This window comes from Mustela nigripes, chromosome 13 (genome assembly GCF_022355385.1).
Source record: "Mustela nigripes isolate SB6536 chromosome 13, MUSNIG.SB6536, whole genome shotgun sequence".
Lineage (NCBI taxonomy): Eukaryota > Metazoa > Chordata > Mammalia > Carnivora > Mustelidae > Mustela > Mustela nigripes.
This window is the reverse complement of record NC_081569.1, coordinates 68,418,503-68,441,292: the sequence shown is the minus strand read 5'-3', so window position 1 is coordinate 68,441,292 and position 22,790 is coordinate 68,418,503. Positions and strand designations below refer to the sequence as shown.

The window sequence follows — 22,790 nt, the reverse complement described above, 5'->3', positions numbered from 1 at the left end:
CTTTACTCAGTCAAGTATAGAAACCACTACTCAAAATTTTTCTGAGTCATCAAGAAATGTTAACTTACATTCTTCTATAAGGAGATAGATAATATTATTGAAAATCCTGTTATCAAAAAATTATTTCAATGAGGAAGGGGAGTTAGTGAACACAGTAAAAGAAAAGATACTATTCAAAAATTTCTCGAAAATTAGAAAAAGAATCTAGAATAAAAAGGAACTCATTGGGAAATATGATAACATAGATCAAGTATAGCTGAATAATTACTAAATTGGATCAGAACATGCAATTATGATTTTATTTAGTCCTATTTCCAACTTGCTGTTGAATAAATTTATTCAAAGATCTACTTTGATACTTTAGCTAGTTATACAGTTAAAATTGGATGAAAAATCTACAGAATAAAAACAATACAAACATATACAGAAAAGAGCTTCAGTGAAATATGCCTACATGTTTTTGAAATTTGTTTATAGTGTGCATGATTTTAATTTTACTCTTTAGGTTTTGTTGTGTTTTTCTTTTGACAGTGGGCACATATTATTTAAGAATATAAATTGTCATCAGAGGAAAACTAGCCAGACTGCAATTATGTTGTAATAAACAACAGTCATGAAATTCTTTATTCTGTCTTGTGGAGTGGCCTTAGGGAAGTTATATACATTTATTATTTTATTAGATCATTTGTATGAAAGTCCTTACTTCACATTAATTTTTCAGCCTTTATTCTTAAAACATAGTGTAGGAAACAAAACAGGGTTAACCATTTATGCTTCATCTAAAGATTTTTTTCTTTAACCTTTGTTTTGTGTTTGTTTTGACTAAAGGATTGGTTACAAGATAGACCATCAAACAGAGACCTGTAAGTAAGCCTTTTCTTAATAACCTGAAAGTATCATAGTTATTGGATGTTGTCTTTTTTCTGTTCTTTGTGCCATTTCTTAAAATACTCCTTTATATATGGATGATTTATTTAATTACTATTTTTAAAAGATTTTAATTTATTTGATAGGGGGAATGAGAGAGAGAGCACAAACCAAGGGGAAGGCAGAGGGAGAAGCAGGCTCCCTGCTGAGCAGGGAGCCCAGTGTGGGTCTCAGTCCCAGGCTGGGATCATGACCTAAGCTGAAGGCAGACGCTTAACCAATTGAGCCACCCAGGCATCTGATGATTATTTATTTTAGTGCCTTTTGTCTCTACATAGAAGAGATTGGGAAAACTCATTTTTTATGAGTTAATGTATACATTTTAGTTATTTTGTATAGTTACACTGTTGTTATAGCCATACTGTAATTACTACTCTACTAAAATCTTCCTTATGATGATACAATTATGATTTTATTTAGTCCTATTTCCAACTTGCTATTGAATAAATTTATTCAAAGATCTACTTTGACACTTTAGCTTTGCAGTTGGCTGACTTCTGTGCCCATCATAAGCAACAAGCCTTGCATCTGCTTTTGGAAAGATAATTAGAGTAGTAATTACACAGTATACATTAGAAAGTCTGCATATAGGGAGATCCATGACAAAGCTGACATGGTAATCCAGAATCCAAAGTAGAAACAAAAGACAATCTGATAGGTAATCATCCCAGCAAAGTAAAGAATTTTAGTACAGATTAAGCATAAAGATAAAGAATCAAAGATAATCTATGTGTTTCCAGCCTAAGAATTAGTATTATAGAATTCTAAAGAACATTAAAAAAAAAAAAAAGTCCTCATGTTTTGATGCCCATTTAATACAGGACACATGGTTGAGTTACTTTCGTATATGGGCTACCTGAGAAAGAAATTATATATTCCACAGTGTTCCCTATTTTCTTCTATCTCCCAGAAATATATGTGAATATATAGAGAAAAAAACCAGATGCCACATGGATATGCAATATTTGGGTTCTTTGGATATTCCGGGCTTGCATGGCATTCGGAAGACCAATCTGTAGTTAGAACTCTTCAGAGTGTATGGTCTTTTATAACCAAAACCGTAGGATGTAAATGCAAAATAGGTACTTGAAGTTAACATTCACTCAGCTAAGAAAAGAATCTCATAGAATGTTGAACCATAGCAATACCCAGAAAGGTGGAGTTGGTTAGCACTCTGGTTCCTAAGAATAGAGTAGTTCATTAGCAAGGGGATGAGGGTGGGGTCAAAATACTTAGTATGCTAAAATATTTATTATTAAGGTGAAAATCAGTGGGAAACATCAGGATCACATCCAAGGTAAGAACTAGAAAGCGATGCAAAAGTTCCCTACTTCAGAGGACCTTTCTGAATCTGGTCTTTTGAGTCCTGAGCAAGGCCTCAAAGCAGTATGATGGGAAAGCTAAGTGTCTAACCCATTTGTTGGATTCTTATTGCATTCTCCTTTCTATTATACCTGTCTGATTTGCACTGGAGTTCATAGAATTAATAGACCCTCCACTTGGTATCAGTTTATGTTGTTATAACTAAATATATTCAATATTGGAAAAAAATTTTTCAACATTATAAATTAAGCTATGCCAAATGATGGCTGCTTGCTGTTCTCTCAGTTCTTTGCCCATCAATTCTGTTGGAAGTGTTTTTAGAATTTTGCAGTTATTTCAAGCCGTTCTTAATCTCCATGAATAGAGAAATCATGGAGCAATTTATTAGTACTGGAACCTTCAGTTTGGCAGCAAACCACTAATAATATTTATGTAAGCATAAATTGGAGGTACAAGTTGATAAAGTATGTGTATATTGACATTCATATCTGTGTATGAATTTGACATTGGCTTGAGGGAAATGGTATATACTCAAACAAAAGTGAGTTTGGATCTCAGAATTACTCTATTAGTATTCTATTAAATAATCATAATAACTATAAAATAAAAAATTGTGGTAGCCAAAACAAAAATTATGTTACAACTTATATTTTTGGTTTTCTTTAGGCCAACTGAAGAAGGAACATTAAATGGTGAGTCCATGTGATAGATTTAATGTAAAAAAATGAGGATTATATGTGATCTGTTATAGCAAATACCTCATTCTAGCCAAGAAACATTAGACTTCATGTTTGAAAGAGCCAAGGTAGTAAAAATTTCTTCCCTCAGCTAGTTTTTCTTCTGACAGCTTCGCAAATACATGAACTCTCCATGTAAATGCTACCATGTCTTTACTGTCACCCCACCCCCCTTCATCCCTGACATAGTCTGCACTTTACCTTGTAGTCCCTGTTTTAGTGAATGATACTCTTTCAGACAGTTGGGTCAAACCCAAGGAGGAGTTATTCCTGACCCCCTTGACCTTGTACTCACCTTTTAAATATCTCTAGAATCCATCTTCCAGTATACATCATACTGCTGCTTTCCATTCGCCCCCTTCATCCTTTTTTAAACCTTTTACTGAAGTATATAGCATGCATACAAAAAAGTAGAGATAAACCTCCACCTCAGTGAATTCTCACTAGGTGAGTATATCCATGTAATTAGCACCAAGATCACAAAACAGCTCCTCATGTCCTCTTCTTGCTGAAACCTCTGCCCCTAAATAACACAGTGTATTACTTTTGTCTGTGTCTATGGAATCATAAAGCGTGTACTTTTTTGTCTGGCTTTTTCCTCCTAACACATGTTTGTGAGATTCATCAGTATTTTTGTGTGTAGTGGTAGTTGGTACATTGTCATTACTACATAGTATTTCCTTGTGTGAACAAATCCATTCTGTTATTTGATGGGTGTTTTAGTAGCTTCCACTGTATGATTCTTATGAATAGTGCTGTAGTGAGCATTCTTGTCCATGTTGTTTGATAAACATAGGTATTTTCTGTTGGGCATGTACCTGGGAATAGACTTAATAGGTTGTAGGTATATATTTGTTCACATTTAGTAGGTAGTGCCACGTAGGTTTTTTCCTTTTTTAAACTATGTTATATTAGTCACCATACAGTACATCATTAGTTTTTGATGTAGTTTCCCTGATTCATTGTTTACGTATAACACCCAGTGCTCCATGCAATACGTGCCCTCCTTAATACCCATCACTGTAGGTTTTTAAGAGTTGTGCCAGTCAGGTTCCCTTGCATTCTGTCTTCTGTGCTGCCACCAGACTGAATCTCTTCTGCTTTACATTTCCCCCCTGTCATTCCTTCCTTAACATGGCATATTTGATTCCTAACAATTAGGTATTCCCTGATTCTGTAGCTTTATTTCCTGTAGGTATGCCTGTACTCTTGCTCATTAATTTGTAGTCTTGGTTACATATCCAGGTATTTGTGGAGAATCACTTAATGCCAACACATAACTACAGAATTAGAATATTTTGGAGTGATATCTGGGCAGGTGCACATTGAAAAAGCCCCACAGGTGATTCTGATTTATATTTATTATAAATTTATATATTATATAACATTTATATATAAAATTATTATTGAAAACTGCTGTTCTAGTCATACTAAACAGCTTGCAGTTTCTCAAGTATAGCATGCACTTTAACAATTCCATGCCTTTGCAGATGTTGCCGTGACCACACCACTGCCTTCCAAACTACACTCGTTTTGCGCTTCTCTTTTCTGAGACATTCTTCAACCTTCTTTCAAGCAGGAGGCATTTGGTACCCCTCCTCTAAAGTCCTATTAGTATATATACATCATATATACACGTGTATATGCTATAGTCCATATATATGTATATATTATATATATAATGTGTGTATTTTATAGTTACTACGTGTATTAAAAATGTTGACTTCCTTCTCTTGCAAGACAGTATTTTCTTTTTCATTTATAGTCTAAAAACATAACACATAGCAGATTCAGTTTATTCTCCATTCTCCATATTATGATTAAAAAGTGAAGTCCTCAAATACATTTAAATATGGAGCAGGGGGTTTTGGGGTATGTTTCATATTCCAGAGTTCATCTTCTTATGGTCAGCCTACTTAAATTGGTTTCTTGGCTATAGACCCCACCTCCTAAAGGTTGAAAACTAAAAGATATTTTTCTTTTTGACCAGGGGAGTATAGGAAGAATACAGTTTATGACAGGAGAGTATCAAACGTGCTTTTTTTCTTTTCAGGTATCCCAGTGCACAGTTAGAACTAATCTGGCATAATAAAAAAAGAGTAATATAGCAAACATACGATGAATATATTTTACTGTTTTTTTCTGTTTTTGAGAAAAGAGCTTACATGAAGGAACTTAGGATGATTATAAGAGAATAAGCAAAAATTTATGCCACATTAGTACTTTTAAAAGGGTTCCATTTGTTTATTTGCCATTTTAGGTCTCGCTTCTCCATTTAAACCAGTTATGGATACAAATTACTACTACTCAGGTCAGTACTATTAAAAACAAAATTTGAACAATATTTGGAGCTTTTAGGGATTTCATTATTTTTCTCTCATTTTTGTGCAGCTGTGGAAAGAAATAATTTGATGAGATTATCCCAGAGCATTCCATTTACTCCTGTGCCTCCAAGAGGTAAATCTTAAAAGTAAAGAAGTGAAAGGGAAAATAAACCTTTTATTAATAATGTGATATTTAACTATTGTATAGAACATGGGTGATGACGGAAGGGTCACATTAAATATCAATTACATATAAATTTTAATTAGCAAGAGTCAAGTATGTTTTAAATAGAAGAAGGAGTCATCAGAATTGTTAGATTTCTCTGTTTCTGGCTTATCCAGAAGTAATAGTGTATTCTAATTCAGCAAGGTTCTTAATCCATTGTCTAGTAAAGAAAGCATAGATAATTTGACATCACAGGGTTTGTGGAACATTTGCTTTCTTAAAAAGTTTTTCTTGAAAATGTTCATAATTTCAAAAATGCTTATCATTACTAAATACACATGAATTTTAGAGATATTAGTAGATTGTTGATTTCTGAGAATTTGTTGCCCTTAAACTTCCTTTATAAAATGACAAACAACTTTGTCCAGTTCACTTTCTGTTCCTTACTTAATCTTAAAAAAGATAACTTGCTAATTTTTGTCCACTTTGTCATTTTAAGAGAGTCATAATTTGACCTCAGAATGTGTCCATTCATCTTGCAGGTGAGCCTGTCACAGTATATCGCTTGGAAGAAAGTTCACCCAGTATACTGAATAACAGCATGTCTTCTTGGTCACAGCTTGGCCTCTGTGCCAAAATAGAGTTTTTAAGTAAAGAGGAGATGGGAGGCGGTTTACGGAGAGCTGTCAAAGTACAGTGTACCTGGTCAGAACATGATATCCTCAAATCAGGTCATCTTTATATTATCAAATCTTTTCTTCCTGAGGTGGTTAACACATGGTCAAGTATTTATAAAGAAGATACAGTTCTGCATCTCTGTCTCAGAGTAAGTGCTAGTGAATGCGAAACAGTGGAACATTATTTGAGGTTCATCTTTACACTTCTAAAGTTTGTTAAACCAATAAGATCTTAGTTTCAGTGTTCAACAAGGTGTTTTTTGTGTGTTGTTGTTGTTGTTCTGTAGGAAATTCAGCAACAGAGAGCAGCACAGAAGCTCACATTTGCCTTCAACCAGATGAAACCCAAATCCATACCATATTCTCCAAGGTAAATCTTGAAATATTTCTTAACATCTTTTGGTTTTATGTGGGTAGCATAAAACCAAAGAACCATAGTTCTTTTTGACCTTCATTATTAATGCTGAATATTTAATTGTTTACCCATTTTAAAGCTCAATTATAATTTTGTTCTAATTTATTTAATTACTAATTAACTATTATAGTTAAAATAGTTAAATATAGTTAAAAATTCAACTATTTAAATTATTTAAAGCTACTTAAATTTAAATAGCTAGAAATTTATTAATTATAAAACTATTAATATCTAATCTATTTAACTATTTTTTATCAGGTTCCTTGAAGTTTTCCTGCTGTATTGCCATTCAGCAGGACAGTGGTTTGCTGTGGAAGAATGTATGACTGGAGAATTTAGAAAATACAACAATAATAATGGTGATGAGATTATTCCAACTAATACACTGGAAGAGATCATGCTAGCCTTTAGCCACTGGACTTATGAATATACAAGAGGGGAGTTACTGGTACTTGATTTACAAGGTAAATTTATTAAAGAGTTGCTAAAGTGAAATTGTACAGTAGATTCTCACCTAATCGTATGTTATGAATGATAAACAGAAATCTACTGACTTATAGACAGGTAAAACCATGGGTCAGTAACGAAGCTATTACTAAAAAGTGAGTAACAGCCATAGCATATAGCCCTCAGGGCCCTGAATAGTGGCATTTTGTTATTTCAATTGTTATTTAGGTAATACGGATGTTTTGATAAGCAAAAACATATGCAATCCACTATTCTACTCTTAAATGTGTATGTAGCCCCAGTCTTTCTTTCTTTTTTTTTTTTTTAAGTAAGATTTTATTCATTTATTTGACAGAGAACACAAACAAGGGGTAGGGCAGGGAGAGGGAGAAACAGCCTTCCCCTGCTGAGCAGAGAGCCTGGTGTAGGGCTCGATCCCAGGATCCTGGGATCATGATCTGAGCCAAAGGCAGATGCTTAACCAATTGAGCCAACCAGGCACCCCATAGCTTCAGTCTTTTAAAATTATAAAGAGGGGGCTCCTGGGTGGCTCCGTGAGTTGAAGGCAGAGGTCTCTGCCTTCGGCTCAGGTCATGGCCTCAGGGTCCTGGGATCGAGCCCCACTTCAGGCTCTCTGCTCAGCAGGGAGCCTGCTTCCTTCTCTCTCCCTGCCTGCCTCTCTGCCTACTTGTAATCTCTGTCTATCAAGCAAATAAATAAAATCTTTGAAAAATAATTATAGGGGCACCTGGGTGTCTCAGTGGGTTAAAGCCTCTGCCTTCGGCTCAGGTCATGATCCCAGGGTCCTGGGATAGAGCCCCACATCGGGCTCTCTGCTCAGCAGGGAGCCTGCTTCCTTCTCTCTGCCTGCCTCTCTGCCTACTTGCAATCTCTGTCAAATAAATAAATAAAATCTTTTAAAAAAAGTTATAAAGACTTTTTTTTTGAAACAGTAATAAGTGTATCTGTTGTTCCTGATGTTTATGTTCTATATTATTGTGACTTAAACTACCTAAATACTTAGTGGATTAAAACAACCATTTTATTTGCTTACAGTTCTTTGGTTCAGGAATTTGGATGGGACATAGTGAGGATGGCTTATCTCTGCTATCTTCTCAGAGGGTTTGAATGGTTAGAGTGTAAGCATGGACAGCTTGCTGGAGTCAAATGTCTGAGGTTTCTGTTCATTGACATCTGAATCCCTCAATTCACCATGTGATCTCTCCCCGTGGCTATTTAACTGGGGACTTTCTTATAGCATGGTAGTTTCAGGTAGTTAGACTTTTACATAGCAGCTAGCTTCCTCCAGAGAGAAGGCAGTAACCCTTAGGACTAGGTCCAGAACTGGTGCAGATCTCTTCCTCTGCATTTTATAGTCCAGGTGATAAGGATAACTCAGATTCAAGAGGTGGTGAATGGCTTCTGAGTAAATACTACTTCTTGAGTAAAGTAGCATGTATACAAAGAAGGAAAAAGTGATCATAACCGTTTTTGCAGACAGACTCTCATACAGGTAAAAGGGGATAAAAAACAGAAATTGTGGTTTGGAGAGGGCCAATTTGCTTACAATAATGTCTGAAGCTTCACAACAGGGTCAAAGGAAAGTAAAATTTTATGAGTAATTTGCCAGCTCTGCCTGAGTGGTACTTTCACATGATAGCTTCCATAATTTGTTTTTGCTTAAAGAGCAGCCTTAATTTCAAATGTCAACACAGACCAGATTTCAAAATCACAAAGATGATTTAGAATGTTTATCACTTGATGGCTTTTTTATTATAGACAATAAGTCACAAATATCAAGGATTGTGCTGAAAAGCAAATGGCATTGATTCAAGCTCAAAAAAGAAAATCTGTGTAAAAATAACTATCCTTTTTTTAGTAGATCACCATTTTATATAAATGATTTAGTAGTATATATAGTGACAACTAGTATATATTATTAGGTGGGTCAATCCAGTTAAGTAAAAAGGATCTTCAAGTTTATTTATTTATTTTTTTAAAGATTTTATTTATTAGAGATCACAAGTAGGCAGAGAGGCAGGCAGAGAGAGAGGAGGGAGCAGACTCGCCACTGAGCAGAGAGCCCAATGCGGGGCTCGATCCCAGGGCCCTGGGATCATGACCCGAGCTGAAGGCAGAGGCTTTAACCCACTGAGCCACCCAGGCGCCCCTTAAAGTTTATCCTTAAATAAGTATCATTTAATTATCTTCAAACATGCATAGGAGGTAAAGCCAAACTGGTTTTGTCTGAAACAGTTAATTTGAAAGATAAGAGTTAGTGTGCTAGGCTGGGTCATTTAGTAGGACTTGCAGCTCTTTTTTTTTTTTTTTTTTTTAAGAGTTTATTTATTAATTTGAGAGAGTGTGTGTGTACAAGCGGGGAGGGGACAGAAGGCAATGGAAGCAGGGAGCCCAACACAGAGTTCCATCCCAGACCCCCAAGATCATGACCTGAACTGAAGACAGACACTTAACCAACTTAGCCACCCAGGCACCCTAGGACTTGGCAACTCTTGATCACAGCATCATGAGTTCAAGCCCCATGTTGAGAGTAGAGCTTACTTTGAATAAATAAAAAGATGGAAGTTCTTTTCAATAGGCAAAGTAGTTGTGTTGTTCTTTACATCATTAATATGTTCCTGGAGCCATTTTTCTTAGGAATATTTGACACAGTTACTACAGACAAGTTAAGCACTATAGAAATACATAAAGATCAGTTTTCCATCTTTACCGTTTCTCTACCTCTGTGAAGACAAATACACAGAGGCTTTGTTTTTTCCTTACCATTTTTTTGTCTTTTTCTTAAGAGAGAGCGGAAGTGGGGAGGGGCAGAGGGAAAGAAAGGATCTTCAGCAGGCTCCATAGTGTGGACCCCAACTCGGGGCTCAATCTCACGACCCTGAGATCATGACCTGAGCTGAAATCAAGAGTTGGACATTTCTGACTGAGCTACCCAGGCACTCCTTTCTTCCTTATTTTTAAATCATTTTGTTTTGTGTTGGGATTTTCCTCCAACTAGGATGATGCTGTGTGTGTTTGTGTGTGTGTGTATTTCACTTGTTTTTGTTTTTTTTTTTCCTAACAGTATATCATGGGTATCTTCTGGGTCATTACTGATAAATCTAAGTTATTTCTTTCAATATCTGCATAACTTATAGAGGAGTGACATGATTAACTCTTTTTTTGTTTTGTTTTGTTTTTTGGTACTACAAACAATGCTGCAACAAGCATACTCATGGACTACTACTTTTATTTCCATGACATAGATTCTTGAATTGGCTTAGTAAGAAGAGTTGAGTGCAATTTTTAAAAACTATTTGAGAGAGAGAGAGAGACAGAGCACAAGCAGGGGGCGAGGGTAGAGGGAGAAGCAGACTCCCTGCTGAACAGGGAGCCTGATGCAGGACTCAGTCCTAGGAGCCTGAGATCATGACTTGAGCCAAAAGCAGACGGCTAATTAATTAACTGAGCCATCCAGGCACCTCTAGATAAGTGCAATTTTAATAGCTGCTGCTGAGTTACTTTTCTAAAAGGGTAAGAGCTCTGGAATTCATATGTAAGACTTGATGTGAGTGCCCATTTCTCCACAGATGACTTTTTTTTTTTTAAGGATTTATTTATTTATTTATTTATTTATTTGAGAGAGAGAGAGAGAGAGAGGAGAGGAAGGGTAGTGGGGAGAGGAGAGAGTCAAGCCGACTCAGCAGACTGCACTGAGCATGGAGCCAACAGGATCTCACAATCCTGAGATCAGGACCTAAGCTAAAACCCAAGAGCTGGATGCTTACCTGTCTGCACTACCCAGGTGCCCCTCCAGTATTGAATATTCTTGATCTTTGCCAGTCTGATAAGTAGTAGGTCAGTACATAGTCTTTATTTATATGAATAAATAGATAAAAGAAACTGAAAATATTTAACTACACTTTTAATACCACTGGGAAAGGATGAAGGTAAAGGAAGATGTTTGTAATCTTATTCTTCATGTAACCTGAATCTTGCAAGAAGATAGATTCATGTGTTAATGTATGAGTTTTAAATATCCAAAACATTTTAAAATGGCCTATAAATTACCTAATTGTTCTTTGCTAACTAAATTGAAAAAAGGGATGGGGCACCTGGGTGACTCAGTTAAGAATCCGACTCTTGATTTCAGCTCAGGTCATGAGATGGAGCCCTGCATCCAGCTCTGTGCTCAGTGAGGAGTCTGCCTGAGGATTCTCTTCCTCTCCCTCTCCCTCTGCTTGCATTTGCTTGCTCTCTCTCTCTCTCAAATAAATAAATCTTTAAAAATGTGGGGTCTCGAGATCATGTAGACCTTTTTTTTAACATAAGTACGTGTTTATTTGCAACTTTGTCCCTGTTTGCATCACAAGCAAGTGCCATTGACCAACTTTTGACAATTAACTCTATTCCTGGTGTAGGAGCTGTTTGTCTTTGGTACAGTGTTAAGGACATAAGTCAGATTATGAAATAACAAGAGAGAAAAACTACAGGCTTGAATAGTTTAACATCATACATGTTTGATGCTGTAAAATCTCATAACTTTTCATTATGCAAATGTCAGTGTTTATATCAATCATATAAATTTTCTTTTTTTTATATATACATATCAAGGTGTGGGTGAAAATTTGACTGATCCATCTGTGATTAAAGCAGAAGAAAAGAGGTAATAAATTTTAATTTCGTTAAGATACTTTATAATTTCAAACTCTACATTTGTTTGCATCAACTACCTTTTTTTTTTTTTTTTTTTTTAACTACCAATTCTGCAGATCCTGTGATATGGTTTTTGGCCCAGCAAATCTAGGTGAAGATGCAATAAAAAACTTCAGAGCAAAACATCACTGTAATTCTTGTTGTAGAAAGCTTAAACTTCCAGGTAAACATTTTCTTAACCAGTCTAATTTATAAGTTGTTAGGAAATTTGGTTACTACTATACTTCAAGGGCACAAATACACATTATTTAACAAATGGATCTATGCTTTCTTTAATTGCTTATAAAAATACAAAGTTCATTGATTTAATACATATTGATTATGTGTCTGTTGGATGCCAAGAATTGTACTAGATTTGACAATACGATAGTGAACCAGACAAATGTCCTCTATGGAATTTAGTCAAATCTTTAATACTGACAGGATTAACAGGGAGGTATAGGACTGTATAAATGCCCAACAGAAAAACTAGAACAGATAAGCAAATCACTTAACACAAACTTAAGAGGTTGGGGAATCCTACCTGGGGAACTGACAGATTGCCTAAAATTGAAGGTTAAATCGACTTTCAAGTTAGCCTGGCAGAGTAGGAGAAAGAGTAGTCTGTGAAGCAGGAACAGATAAATTCTCTCAGGATTGTAATTTTTTATATTTAAAGAATTATAAATTATGATTGAATCTAAGAGCACAAACCAATGGTTCTCACCCTGTGGTGTGCATCAGCATCCTTGTGGAACTTCTTAAAAATCATAGGTCTCTGGGACTCACCCTTGAATTGTATTTTTTAAAGTCCCTGTCATTATGACCAATAATGCAATAGTTAGAACCAGACTACATGGTTCCAGAAAGTACCTATATTATAGAGGTATAGTTTTTGTTTGCTTATTTGTCTGAGGATTAAATGAGTTGATATTTGTGAAGTATTTAGAACAGTGCCAGGCATAGAGTAAGCATGTAAATGGTATGTCTTTTAACTTCTTAGTTGTTCATTATGAGTATACAAGAAATACCATTAATTTTTATGTTTGTTTTTTATTTATTGACTTGTATCCTGCAACCTTTCTAAACTCACTTAATTCTAGGAGTTGTTTTTGTTTTGTTTTATAAACTCCTTGAAATTTTCTGTATAGATAGTAGAGACAGTTAAATTATTTCCTTTCCAACCTACATACCTTTTTTTTCTTTTTCTTGACTTTTTGCACTGGCAAGGAATTCTAGTACAGAGTTGAATAGGAACAGATTGTTCCCAATCTTAAAGGGAAAGTGTTCAGTCCTCCACCATTAACATGATGTTAGCTTGTAAGGGTTTTGTAGATGTACTTCATGAGGTTGAGAAAATTTTCTTCTACTTGTTTCTTGAAAATGCTTATCCTGAATGGTGTTTAATTTTGTCAGGTTTTTTTGGTTTCTTTTTTTGACGTCTATTTATATGGTCATTTGTTTTTTCTTCTTTAATAGGTTAATATTACATTGTATTGCATTGATTTTTGAAATGTTGAACCAGTCATTCAGGACAAACTGCTTTGTCATGATATATTATCTTTTTTTATGTATTGTTGAACTCTGTTTGCTCATATTATGTTGAGGCTTTTTCATCTGTGCATAAATAATATTCTTATATATTTCTTTTACCTTGTACTGTCTTTTGGTATCAGGATAATACTGACCTTAAAAATAAGTTAGAAGTTTGCATACTTCTTTTGTTGTGGAGAGTAGATTGTTTAGAATGTATACTCTCACCCTTTTAAATGTTTGATAGAATTGTCTGGTGAAGCCATCTCATGTAAAGTTCTTTGTCAGATTGTTTTAAATAAGTTTAATTTTTTAGGCAGATATATGACTATTGGGGTTATCCATTTTTTTTTTTAGTCAGTTTTAGTAGTTTGTGTCTTTTAAGGAATTGGCTTATTTAATTGTCAAATTTATGGGCATAGGATTACTTATATACTAATCTTATATTTTTAATATTTGGGGTCTCTTGAATCCTCTGTTATTATGGTAATTTGTCTTTTTAGTTTCTTGGTTATTTTGGTTACAGTGTCAATTTTATTGATACTTTGAAAGAATGAACTTTTCATTGTTCTACTCTACTTTCTGTTTTCAATTTTACTGATTTATTCTCTTTATTATTTCTGCTTTTCTGCTGGCTTTCATTTAGTTTGTTCTTTCTCTCATTTGTTAAGGAAAAAAGCTTAGATTATTGATTTAAGACCTTTTTTGTTTTTTATTTATTTTTTATTTTTTGAAAAGATTTTATTTATTCATTTGACAGAGACAGCAAGAGGGGGAATACCAGCAGGGGAAGTGGGAGAGGGAGAAACAGGTTTCCTCTTTTTTTTTTTTTTAAAGATTTTATTTATTTATTTGTCAGAGTGGCAGGCAGAGGCAGACGGAGAAGCAGGTTCCCGCTGAGCAAGGAGCCTGATGTGGGACTCGATCCCAGGACACTGGGATCATGACCTGAGCCGAAGGCAGCGGCCCAAACAACTGAGCCATCCAGGTGTCCCCAACAGGTTTCCTCTTGAGCAGGAAACCTGACGCACGGCTCTTCTCAGGACCCTGGGATGATGACCCGAGCTGAAGGCAGACGCTTAACGACTGAGCCACCCAGGCACCCTGAGACCTTTTTAAATTTTTTAAATTTATTTTTATTGCCATAATGTATTATTTGTTTCAGGGCTACAGGTGTATGATTCATCAGTCTTACACAATACACAGTGCTTGCCACAACACATACCCTCCCCAGTGTCCATCACCCAGCCACCCCATCCTTCCACCCTCCTCCAGTCCAGCAACCCTCAGTTTGTTTCCTGAGATTAAGAGTCTCTTATGGTTTGTCTCCCTCTCTGGTTTCATCTGTTTAATTTTTTCCTCTCTTCTCCTATGATTATCTGCCTTGTTTCTCAAATTCCACGTATCAGTGAGATCATATGATTATTATCTTTCTCTGATTGACTTATTTCCTTTAGCATAATACCCTCTAATTCTGTCAATGTTGATGCAAATGGCAAGATTTCATTTTTTGATGGCTACCTGCTATTCCTGTGTGTGTGTGTGTGTGTGTGTGTGTGTGTGTGTGTGTGATCTTTATCCATTCATCTGTTGATGGACATCTGAGCTCTTTCCATAGTTTGGCTATTGTGGACATTGCTGCTATAACCATTGGGGTACATGTGCCCCTTCAGATTACTACATTTGTATCAATGGGGGATTTGAGACCTTTCCTAAGAAAACATTTACTGCTATAAATTTCTCTTTAGGCATTACACTGACTGCATCCCATGAATTTTGGTATGTTTTATTTTTGGTCTTATTTAAAATATTTCTTATTAAAAAAATTAAAAATAATAAATAAAATGTTTATTTTTCTTGACCTTATTTTCTGACCTAGGGACTATTCAGAAGTGTTTTCCTTAGCTCTCAAATATATGTTAATTTTCCAGATAGCTTTCTGTTGTTGACTTTTTTTTGTTGTTGTTTAATTCCATTATGAGAGCATGCTTTTGTATGATTTCAATTTTTTTAACCTTAATATAGTTTCTCTGTGAGCGTTACCTATCCACTTGAAGAGAATATTATAATGTTGATAGAATGTTCTATAAATGTTAATTATGGAAAGTTTTTTGATAATGTTCAGGTTTTCTCATATCCTTGGTGTTTTTGTCTCCTTTTTCTGTTGATTACTTAGAAAGGAGGTCTTGAAAGTACAGTTATGGATTTGTCTGTGTTGCCTTTCAGTTTGTCAGTTTTTTCTTCATGTGTTTTGAAGTTTTGTCCTTAGGTACATACACATTTACAGTTGTTATGTCTTCTTGGTGAATTGATTCTTTTTATCATTATAGAACGCCATGGTAATTTTCCTTGTTCTGAGAAGTCTACTTTGTCTGATATTAACATAGCTACTCCAGCTAGTTTTTGATAAATGCTTTTATCAAATATATTTTCCCATTCTGTTTACCTATATATATTAATTGTATTTAAAGTGGGTTTCTTTAAAAGAAAAAAATGTGGGATCCAAGCATATAGTTGGGCCTTAGGTTTAATTTGTTTTTTGTTTTTAAGTTTACGGTTTCCATTTTTAACTGGCATTTTAGACTTTTTACATTTAATGTCATTATTGATGTGGTTAGACTTAGGTCTTACTTTCTTGTTTTCTGATTGACACCTTTGGTTTGTTTGGGTTTTTTGTTTGTTTCCACTCCTTTTTTCTGTTTCGGTATTCTGTTTTATCTCTATGTTTAGTTTTTTAGTGCTTGCTCTTAGTTTTTCCTAACAAGAATACGTGTGTTTTGCTTTTTTGCTTTTGTTCATGAAGGGTATTTTTACTGGATCTAGAATTTTAGGTTGATACTATTTTCTTTCAGGGCTTAGAAAATGTTCTGTCTCTGGCCTGTGCTACCTCTGATGAAAATTGCACAGTCATTTGAATTGTTCTTTCCCTATATGTGATGTGTCATTATAATCTAGCTCCTTTCAAAATTTGGATTTTTAGTGGTTGATTCTGATACGTCTAGTTATAGCTTTGTCTGAGTTTATCTTTTTTCTAAATTTTTTTTATTTTAAAGATTTTTTTTATTTATTTTTTAACACAAGATCACAAGTAGGCAGAGAGGCAGGCAGAGAGAGAGGAGGAAGCAGGCTCCCTGCTGAGCAGAGACCTGATGTGGGGCTCGATCCCAGGACCCTGGGATCATGACCTGAGCCCAAGGCAGAAGCTTTAACCCACTGAGCCACCCAGGTGCCCCATCTGAGTTTATCTTTATTCAGGTTTACTTAGCTTCTTGAATTTACAAATTTACGATTTTTATCAAATTTGGGGAGTTTTTAGTTCTTCTTCAAGTATTTGTTCTGCATCAGTCTCTTTTCATCTCTGGAGCTCCCATAAGAATATTAGACTTTTTGATACTGTTTCGCAGGGACTTGAGTCTCTGATTTTTTTCCTAAAAATTATTTTTTATCTGTTGTTTAGATTGAATAATTTCAATTGATGTATCAAGTTCACGTACTCTTTCCTTATTCTTCATTTCTTGATTCCCCTACCCATGCACTGGATTTGTTGTTTCAGTTATATTTTCTAGCCCTATAACTTCTTTTTTGGTTCCTTTTAAACTGATACTTCTCTGCTGAAAACTTGTTTTTCTATTCTTAGGTCTGTTTGCCCTGTGTCATGGAGTGTGGTTATAGTAGCTGGTTTAAAGTACTTTAATGGTTCCATCTCAATAATCTTGAGGTTGGCATGTCTTGTCTTTTTTGAGATTCTTTGAGATATTTCTAGTTCTTTGGATCTCCAATAATTTTTGCTGGCTATTTTGAAATTATGAGATTCTGGGTCATATTAAAAATACTCTAAAGAGTGTCAATTTTTGTTGTTTATGTTAGTAGGCAGTCAGTTAAGGTCAGTTTACAATCCCCGTCTACCTTTTGTATATGTGATTCCAATGTCAGTTTGGTTTTCAAAGCCTTTGCAGTATTACTCTGATTCCTTTCACTGTAAACAGACATGGTCAACTTTAGGAACTGACTGGAGGTTTGCACCATAGTTGAGTCCTCAAAGCCTCTCCTGTGCTATCTTTCCAAATGTGTGCCATTGGAGGGTGAACTTGGGATTTCTTATACAAATTTAGAGTGCCCCTCTCCATTTTCTTCCATTCCATGATTTCTTGCATACTTTGTGATTCTGAAGGGCCTCTTTTTAGGCAGGGTGGAGGGGCCGGGGACAGAGCACGTACTCTGATTAGAAAGCCAGGATTATGGCTTCCCTATATTGTCACACATTTCCTTCAGCTGAGTCCATTTCTGATACTAAGTGTCAAGGAAAAAAGAGAAACTTTTTAAATCATAAAGATAGTGATTTTTAGTTCTTGTGGTCCCAGGGAAGGGTTTTTATCTTGGAATTCCAGGTACTTGCTCAGCTGCCACCACCCTGACTCCCTCTCCGTGACTGGGAATTGTCTTAGGTAACATCCAGAGGAGCAAAAAGAGAAAAGAAAGAGGGCATTTCCCTCAAGATTCTCCATTCCACAGAGTCCTCCCTCCTGATCCTCTGGCCAGGAAGTTCTAGAGTTTTTTCTGTCCATGCTCACTGTACATTTCTGAGATCAAGCTGTATGTAATTCTAAGCCTGGAAATAAGAGAGGAGGGAAAAAAGCCCAAAACACTCACCTCTAATTGAGGTCATTCTTCAAGTTTTGATCCCCTTTTTTGATGTGTTTGCTCACTCTTTTCAGGAGTCTCAGATAGTGGCCTTATGTTTATGTGAAGGGTTTTAACTTGTACTATGTGGAAGAGATAAAATTGAATGTGCTTAGTTCATTTTAGCCAAAACTAGAACATAACAGTGGTGAATTTAACAGGCAGCCCAGATACAATTTTTATTTGGTTATTATATAATAAATTATATTACTTAAAATGGTGTATAAATTATGTGTCATTTGGAGCCAGTGATATTTTAAATATAGTATACCTATTTTTTAAATTATTATCATAATCAGGATTTTATAGCTTGAAAGAGGCCTTAAAAGCAATCCAGTCAAAATCTGTTGTTGTCCAGAACATATCATTAGAAGTCACATGATTTGTCCATGGTTACACCATAAGTTAACATTTTCAGGACTTGAATTATAATTGGGTTTCTCTCCATTGTTCTTGGTGTATGATATAGCTATAAATTAATTTGCATTCCCTAAGACCATAGTGACACAGTCTTGGAATTAAAAATTTATCAAAACTTACTCATATAATGTAGCAAGTATGTATTTGGATATTGAATACAGGCTATCACTCAAAGAGTTCATATTCTGAGTGCCAGTTCTATTTTATGTAGAGATAAAGAAGTATGTGGATATATGTAAGACTGTGGTTAGTTTTAAGTTAAATTTGTTATTATTGCATTGTTTTCCAATTCTGCAGCCATTGTCTATAACTCCTAAAGTAATTTCATCCTATCCCATAGCTATAAATATAATCCAAAAACTGATAATATCAAACTTATCTGAAGACATACTGTCTTTCCTGAGCTCCTGTTTCTGTATTCAGTTTCCTTCATCTCTACTGGGATACCTTAACAGCATCTTTTTAAGTAGTACGTCCATTGCAGAACTCTGGACTCATTTCCCACCCCTATACTTCCCTATCTTACTGTTTACCCAGTTGCTCAGACTCAAAACTTAAAAGCTGATTGGTTTTTCTTCTCTCATCTTTCATAGCCAATCTGTCAAATTCTTTCTACTCTTTTTCTTAATGAAGTCTTCCTAGAATTCATCTGTTTCTCTTAATCCTCATTGCCACCATTCGTTTCCTGTGTTCTTGCCAAATGCCCTTAACAAGACTTCATATGACAGTCAGAATAGTCACTTAAATTTGATTATTTCCTCCTTCAACACTATTTAATACTGTCAGCTTCATACCTTGCATCCCATAGATCAGGGGTCAACAACTTTGCTGTAAAAGGCAAAGTAGTAAAGTATTTTAGGGTTTGTGGGCCATATGGTCTATGTCACAGCTCCCTGGCTCTACTGTGGTAGTGCAGAAATAGACAAAGGCAGTCTAAACGAATAAGCATGGCTCATTCCGATAAAACTGTTTACATGATGGACATTGGGGAGGGTGTGCGCTATGGTGAGTGCTGTGAATTGTGTAAGACTGATGAATCACAGATCTGTACCCCTGAAACAAATAATACATTATATATTAATTTTAAAAAGTTTTTTAAAAAAAAGGCAGCGGGGTGAGATTTGGCTCACTTAGTATATTTTGATAACCCTTGACCAGTAGCTTTGCTTGACCCCATCTTCTACTAGTCTTCCCCTTAGTTACTGCGTTTGAGCATGCTGTCTTCTTGCTATTTTTAGGAAACACCAAGTCCATTTCCTTTTTACAGTCTGCAGTTAATCTTCCCTCTACCTAGAACACACTTCCTAGAGCTTTTAGTCATTTCTCAATATTCAGGTCTTCACTCAGATACGACCTCCTGTGCCTCTTCCGCCTATGCTTAAAAGAATCATCTTCCACCATCTTCTTTCTGGCCCTCATCATACTGTTTCCTTCAGAGCCCTTATATATTACACAATTCTGTTTTGTTTTGTTTTGTTTTGTTTTGTTTTGTTTCTCTTCAGCCACAAGATTATAAGCTCCATGAGAGCAAGGACCTTGTCTGCCTTGCTTATTACTGTGTTTCCACTCTTAACATAAGTTACTGACTCATGGTCAGAACATAATACTTATTTGTTGAATGAATTCATTTTTATGTGTGTAAATTTTGTGACTTTTGGATTTAAAACAACCTGCTAGACTATAGATCTGGCACATTTAGAGGAAAATTGATTTAGAAAATGTTAATTTTTCATTTCTGTGAAATACTGACTCTTTTATCTTTTTTTTTGTTGTTGTGGGTGTGAATATAGATCTGAAGAGGAATGACTATACACCTGATAAAATTCTGTTTCCTCAGGATGAGCCTTCAGATTTGACTCTTCAGCCTGGAAATTCCACCAAAGAATCAGAATCAACTAATTCTATTCGTCTGATGTTATAATATTACTGAATCATTGGTTTTGCTTACACCTCACAAAAATGTTACCTTGTCATTTTTCCTTCAGGAGGAAATTGTTGAGTAATAGAGAAAAATGTATGAAAATGAACGTGCTAATTCAGGCACAGTTAAAAGGTCAATATTCTTTTGACCTGATTAAAGTTGTCAGTCGGGAACTCCCTATAGGATACAGCTGGCACCTGTTAAATTTTTAAGGTAAAGGAAAATTAGTATTTATAACTTTTTAAAGGGCTCTTTTTAGCAGAGGATTCATTTGACTTTGTTCTGATGAGGGTGATACCCTCTGTCATGCGGTGCAATACCATTAACCAAAGTTAAGTGTCTGTGCAGATTTTCTTGGCAGCTGGTTTACTGCCGTTCAGCTAGTGAAATGAAGAAATCACCCAGCCTTTTGGTTAAATGGCAAGACGTCTTCCTCAGTGTGTTTTAGTGTGTTCAGTGGTGATGTCACTAGTTCCCAGCTAGATGCTTATTGGCCATGGGAAAGGAGATGACTTATATCCTAGATCCATAGGGATACAAGAACCCAGAGCTGAAAACCATTTTCTAAGAGGGACTTTTATGAATCAGGATTAGGCTCCATAATTAAAGATGGAGGCAATTTTTTTTGTTAAATAGAGCCCAAATTGTGCGGAAGTATTAGGGTTTTTTTTGTTTTTTTTAACATTGTTTTATCAAGTCCTTGTTAAGTAGAAGAAAGCCATGGTAGACTGGTATAATCTAAATATATCAGAGAGAAACCTAACTCACTGTTCAAGAGAAGTTACCTTGTAAAAAAAGTTCAAGTGCTTTTTTCCTATTTCTGTTTGTAGTGACAACCTGGAAGCTAATACTTCTCCAAAGATTTTATTGACCAGTATATCAAATCAGAATGTAAACATAAATTCTTGCATATATTTAAAATTGTGTAGGAACATCTGAACATGAGTATTGTTTGTGGTACTTACTTAAGAAATTGAGTTGGATTATCATTATGTGATGTCGGGAGATTGCAATGTAACTTTATGCAAATAAAATGTAATTTAACTGCCCCAGATATTGTTGAATACTCAACAACAAGAAAAGCTTTCATCTGACTAAAGTTTTATGCTTTTTTTTTTCTTTTTGTTTGTTTCCTAGGTACTAATTTTAATTTTTATTTAGGAAGGAGCAGTGTAAATCTTACTTGTATTCAGTAGTGTATCTCATAGATACAGACAAGGCAAGAAGAGATAAGCTGTTTAAATAGTGTTTAATATTAAAGGGGGGAAAGAAAAAGTGTATTAAAGATATTATACTATATACATTTTGTATATCATAAAATCTTTAAAAGAAATTAAATAAATTTATTCTTGTTTACAGATGTTTAGCGAGTTTAATCATTCTGAAAAATTGTCTTGTGTTTTCAGAGTGTCTTGGTTTTTTTATTTTCAGAGTATCAATTTTTTTAAATGAACCATTTTGTACACTTAAGCTTTTTCACTTCCTGTCCTGTATATTGTTCAGCGTGGTCTTGTTTCCTACTGTTTCTCTCTTTTTTTAAAGATTTATTTTTAAGAGAGAGAGAGAGATCAAGCATGTGCAAGCCAGGGGAGGGTTAGACAGAGAGAATCTCATGCAAACTCCCCACTAAGCATGGAGCTCAATGTGGGACTTGATCCCACGACCCCGAGATCATGACCTGAGCTGAAATCAAGAGTCAGATGTTTAGGGGCGCCTGGGTGGCTCAGTGGATTAAGCCTCTGCCTTTGGCTCAGGTCATGATCTCAGGGTCCTGGATTCGAGCCCCGAGTTGGGCTCTCTGCTCAGCAGGGAGACTGCTTCCCTTCCTCTCTCTCTGCCTGTACTTACGATCTCTGTCTGTCAAATAAATAAAATCTTTTTTAAAAAATGCTTTTCTGCAATACCAAACTTTGTCTTGAGGAAGATGGATCATAGTGATATCCATCCATAGTCTTTTGTGTTTAAGTGGACAATCAAGGCAAGAGTAGCCAATAAATAGCCATTTATCACTCAGATCAAGTAATTACTTGTAGGAAAGAATAAATCTACAGGCAGGGATTTTTGTGATCCTCCTTATTTACTGGATCTGCTCTCATTGTTTCCTAGCTAGGTTTCACACAAGGTATCTGTATTTGAGGAAGCTGGCCCCTCAGATCTGTCACCACTAGCACTATTAATGTAATACTTGGTAATTATGTACTGGAGTAAAGCCTCTCAACTACTCTGTCTCTGAAAACTTGGTTTGTGTTACCAGCTGAGAGTTGTCTTACTTATTTTTGTATTTCCCTTAGTGACTTGCTGGCATGTGTGTCATAGACTATAGATGGTCAGTAAATACATGTTGAAGAAGTACCACAGAATATTTCCAATATTAGACCATCTGTGAACTTTTCCTTAGGTAAAATCCGAAGCTGTTGTTTTGAACCTCTCTGAAATATGTTTTTCTTCTCTTTGGAAATCGCTCAAACTGGAGTTTCTGACTGGGGTCCATGATAATGCCTTAGTGGTCATGGACAGGAAGCAGG

At 35.4% G+C, this 22,790-nt stretch overlaps 1 protein-coding gene across 1 annotated transcript in view; it reads left to right on the top strand.

Annotated features, from left to right (window-relative positions):
• Positions 1-21,623, top strand: part of TRPM7 (transient receptor potential cation channel subfamily M member 7) — a 111,484-nt gene extending 89,861 nt beyond the window's left edge. Inside the window, exons 30-39 of the mRNA XM_059372816.1 lie at positions 829-863; positions 2,917-2,942; positions 5,248-5,298; positions 5,379-5,444; positions 6,020-6,303; positions 6,442-6,524; positions 6,828-7,033; positions 11,631-11,682; positions 11,789-11,895; positions 20,135-21,623. Coding sequence (XP_059228799.1) covers positions 829-863; positions 2,917-2,942; positions 5,248-5,298; positions 5,379-5,444; positions 6,020-6,303; positions 6,442-6,524; positions 6,828-7,033; positions 11,631-11,682; positions 11,789-11,895; positions 20,135-20,265 — 1,041 coding nt within the window. The 3' untranslated portion in view covers positions 20,266-21,623. The remainder of the gene's footprint in view (positions 1-828; positions 864-2,916; positions 2,943-5,247; positions 5,299-5,378; positions 5,445-6,019; positions 6,304-6,441; positions 6,525-6,827; positions 7,034-11,630; positions 11,683-11,788; positions 11,896-20,134) is intronic.
• The last annotated feature ends 1,167 nt before the right edge of the window (positions 21,624-22,790 follow it).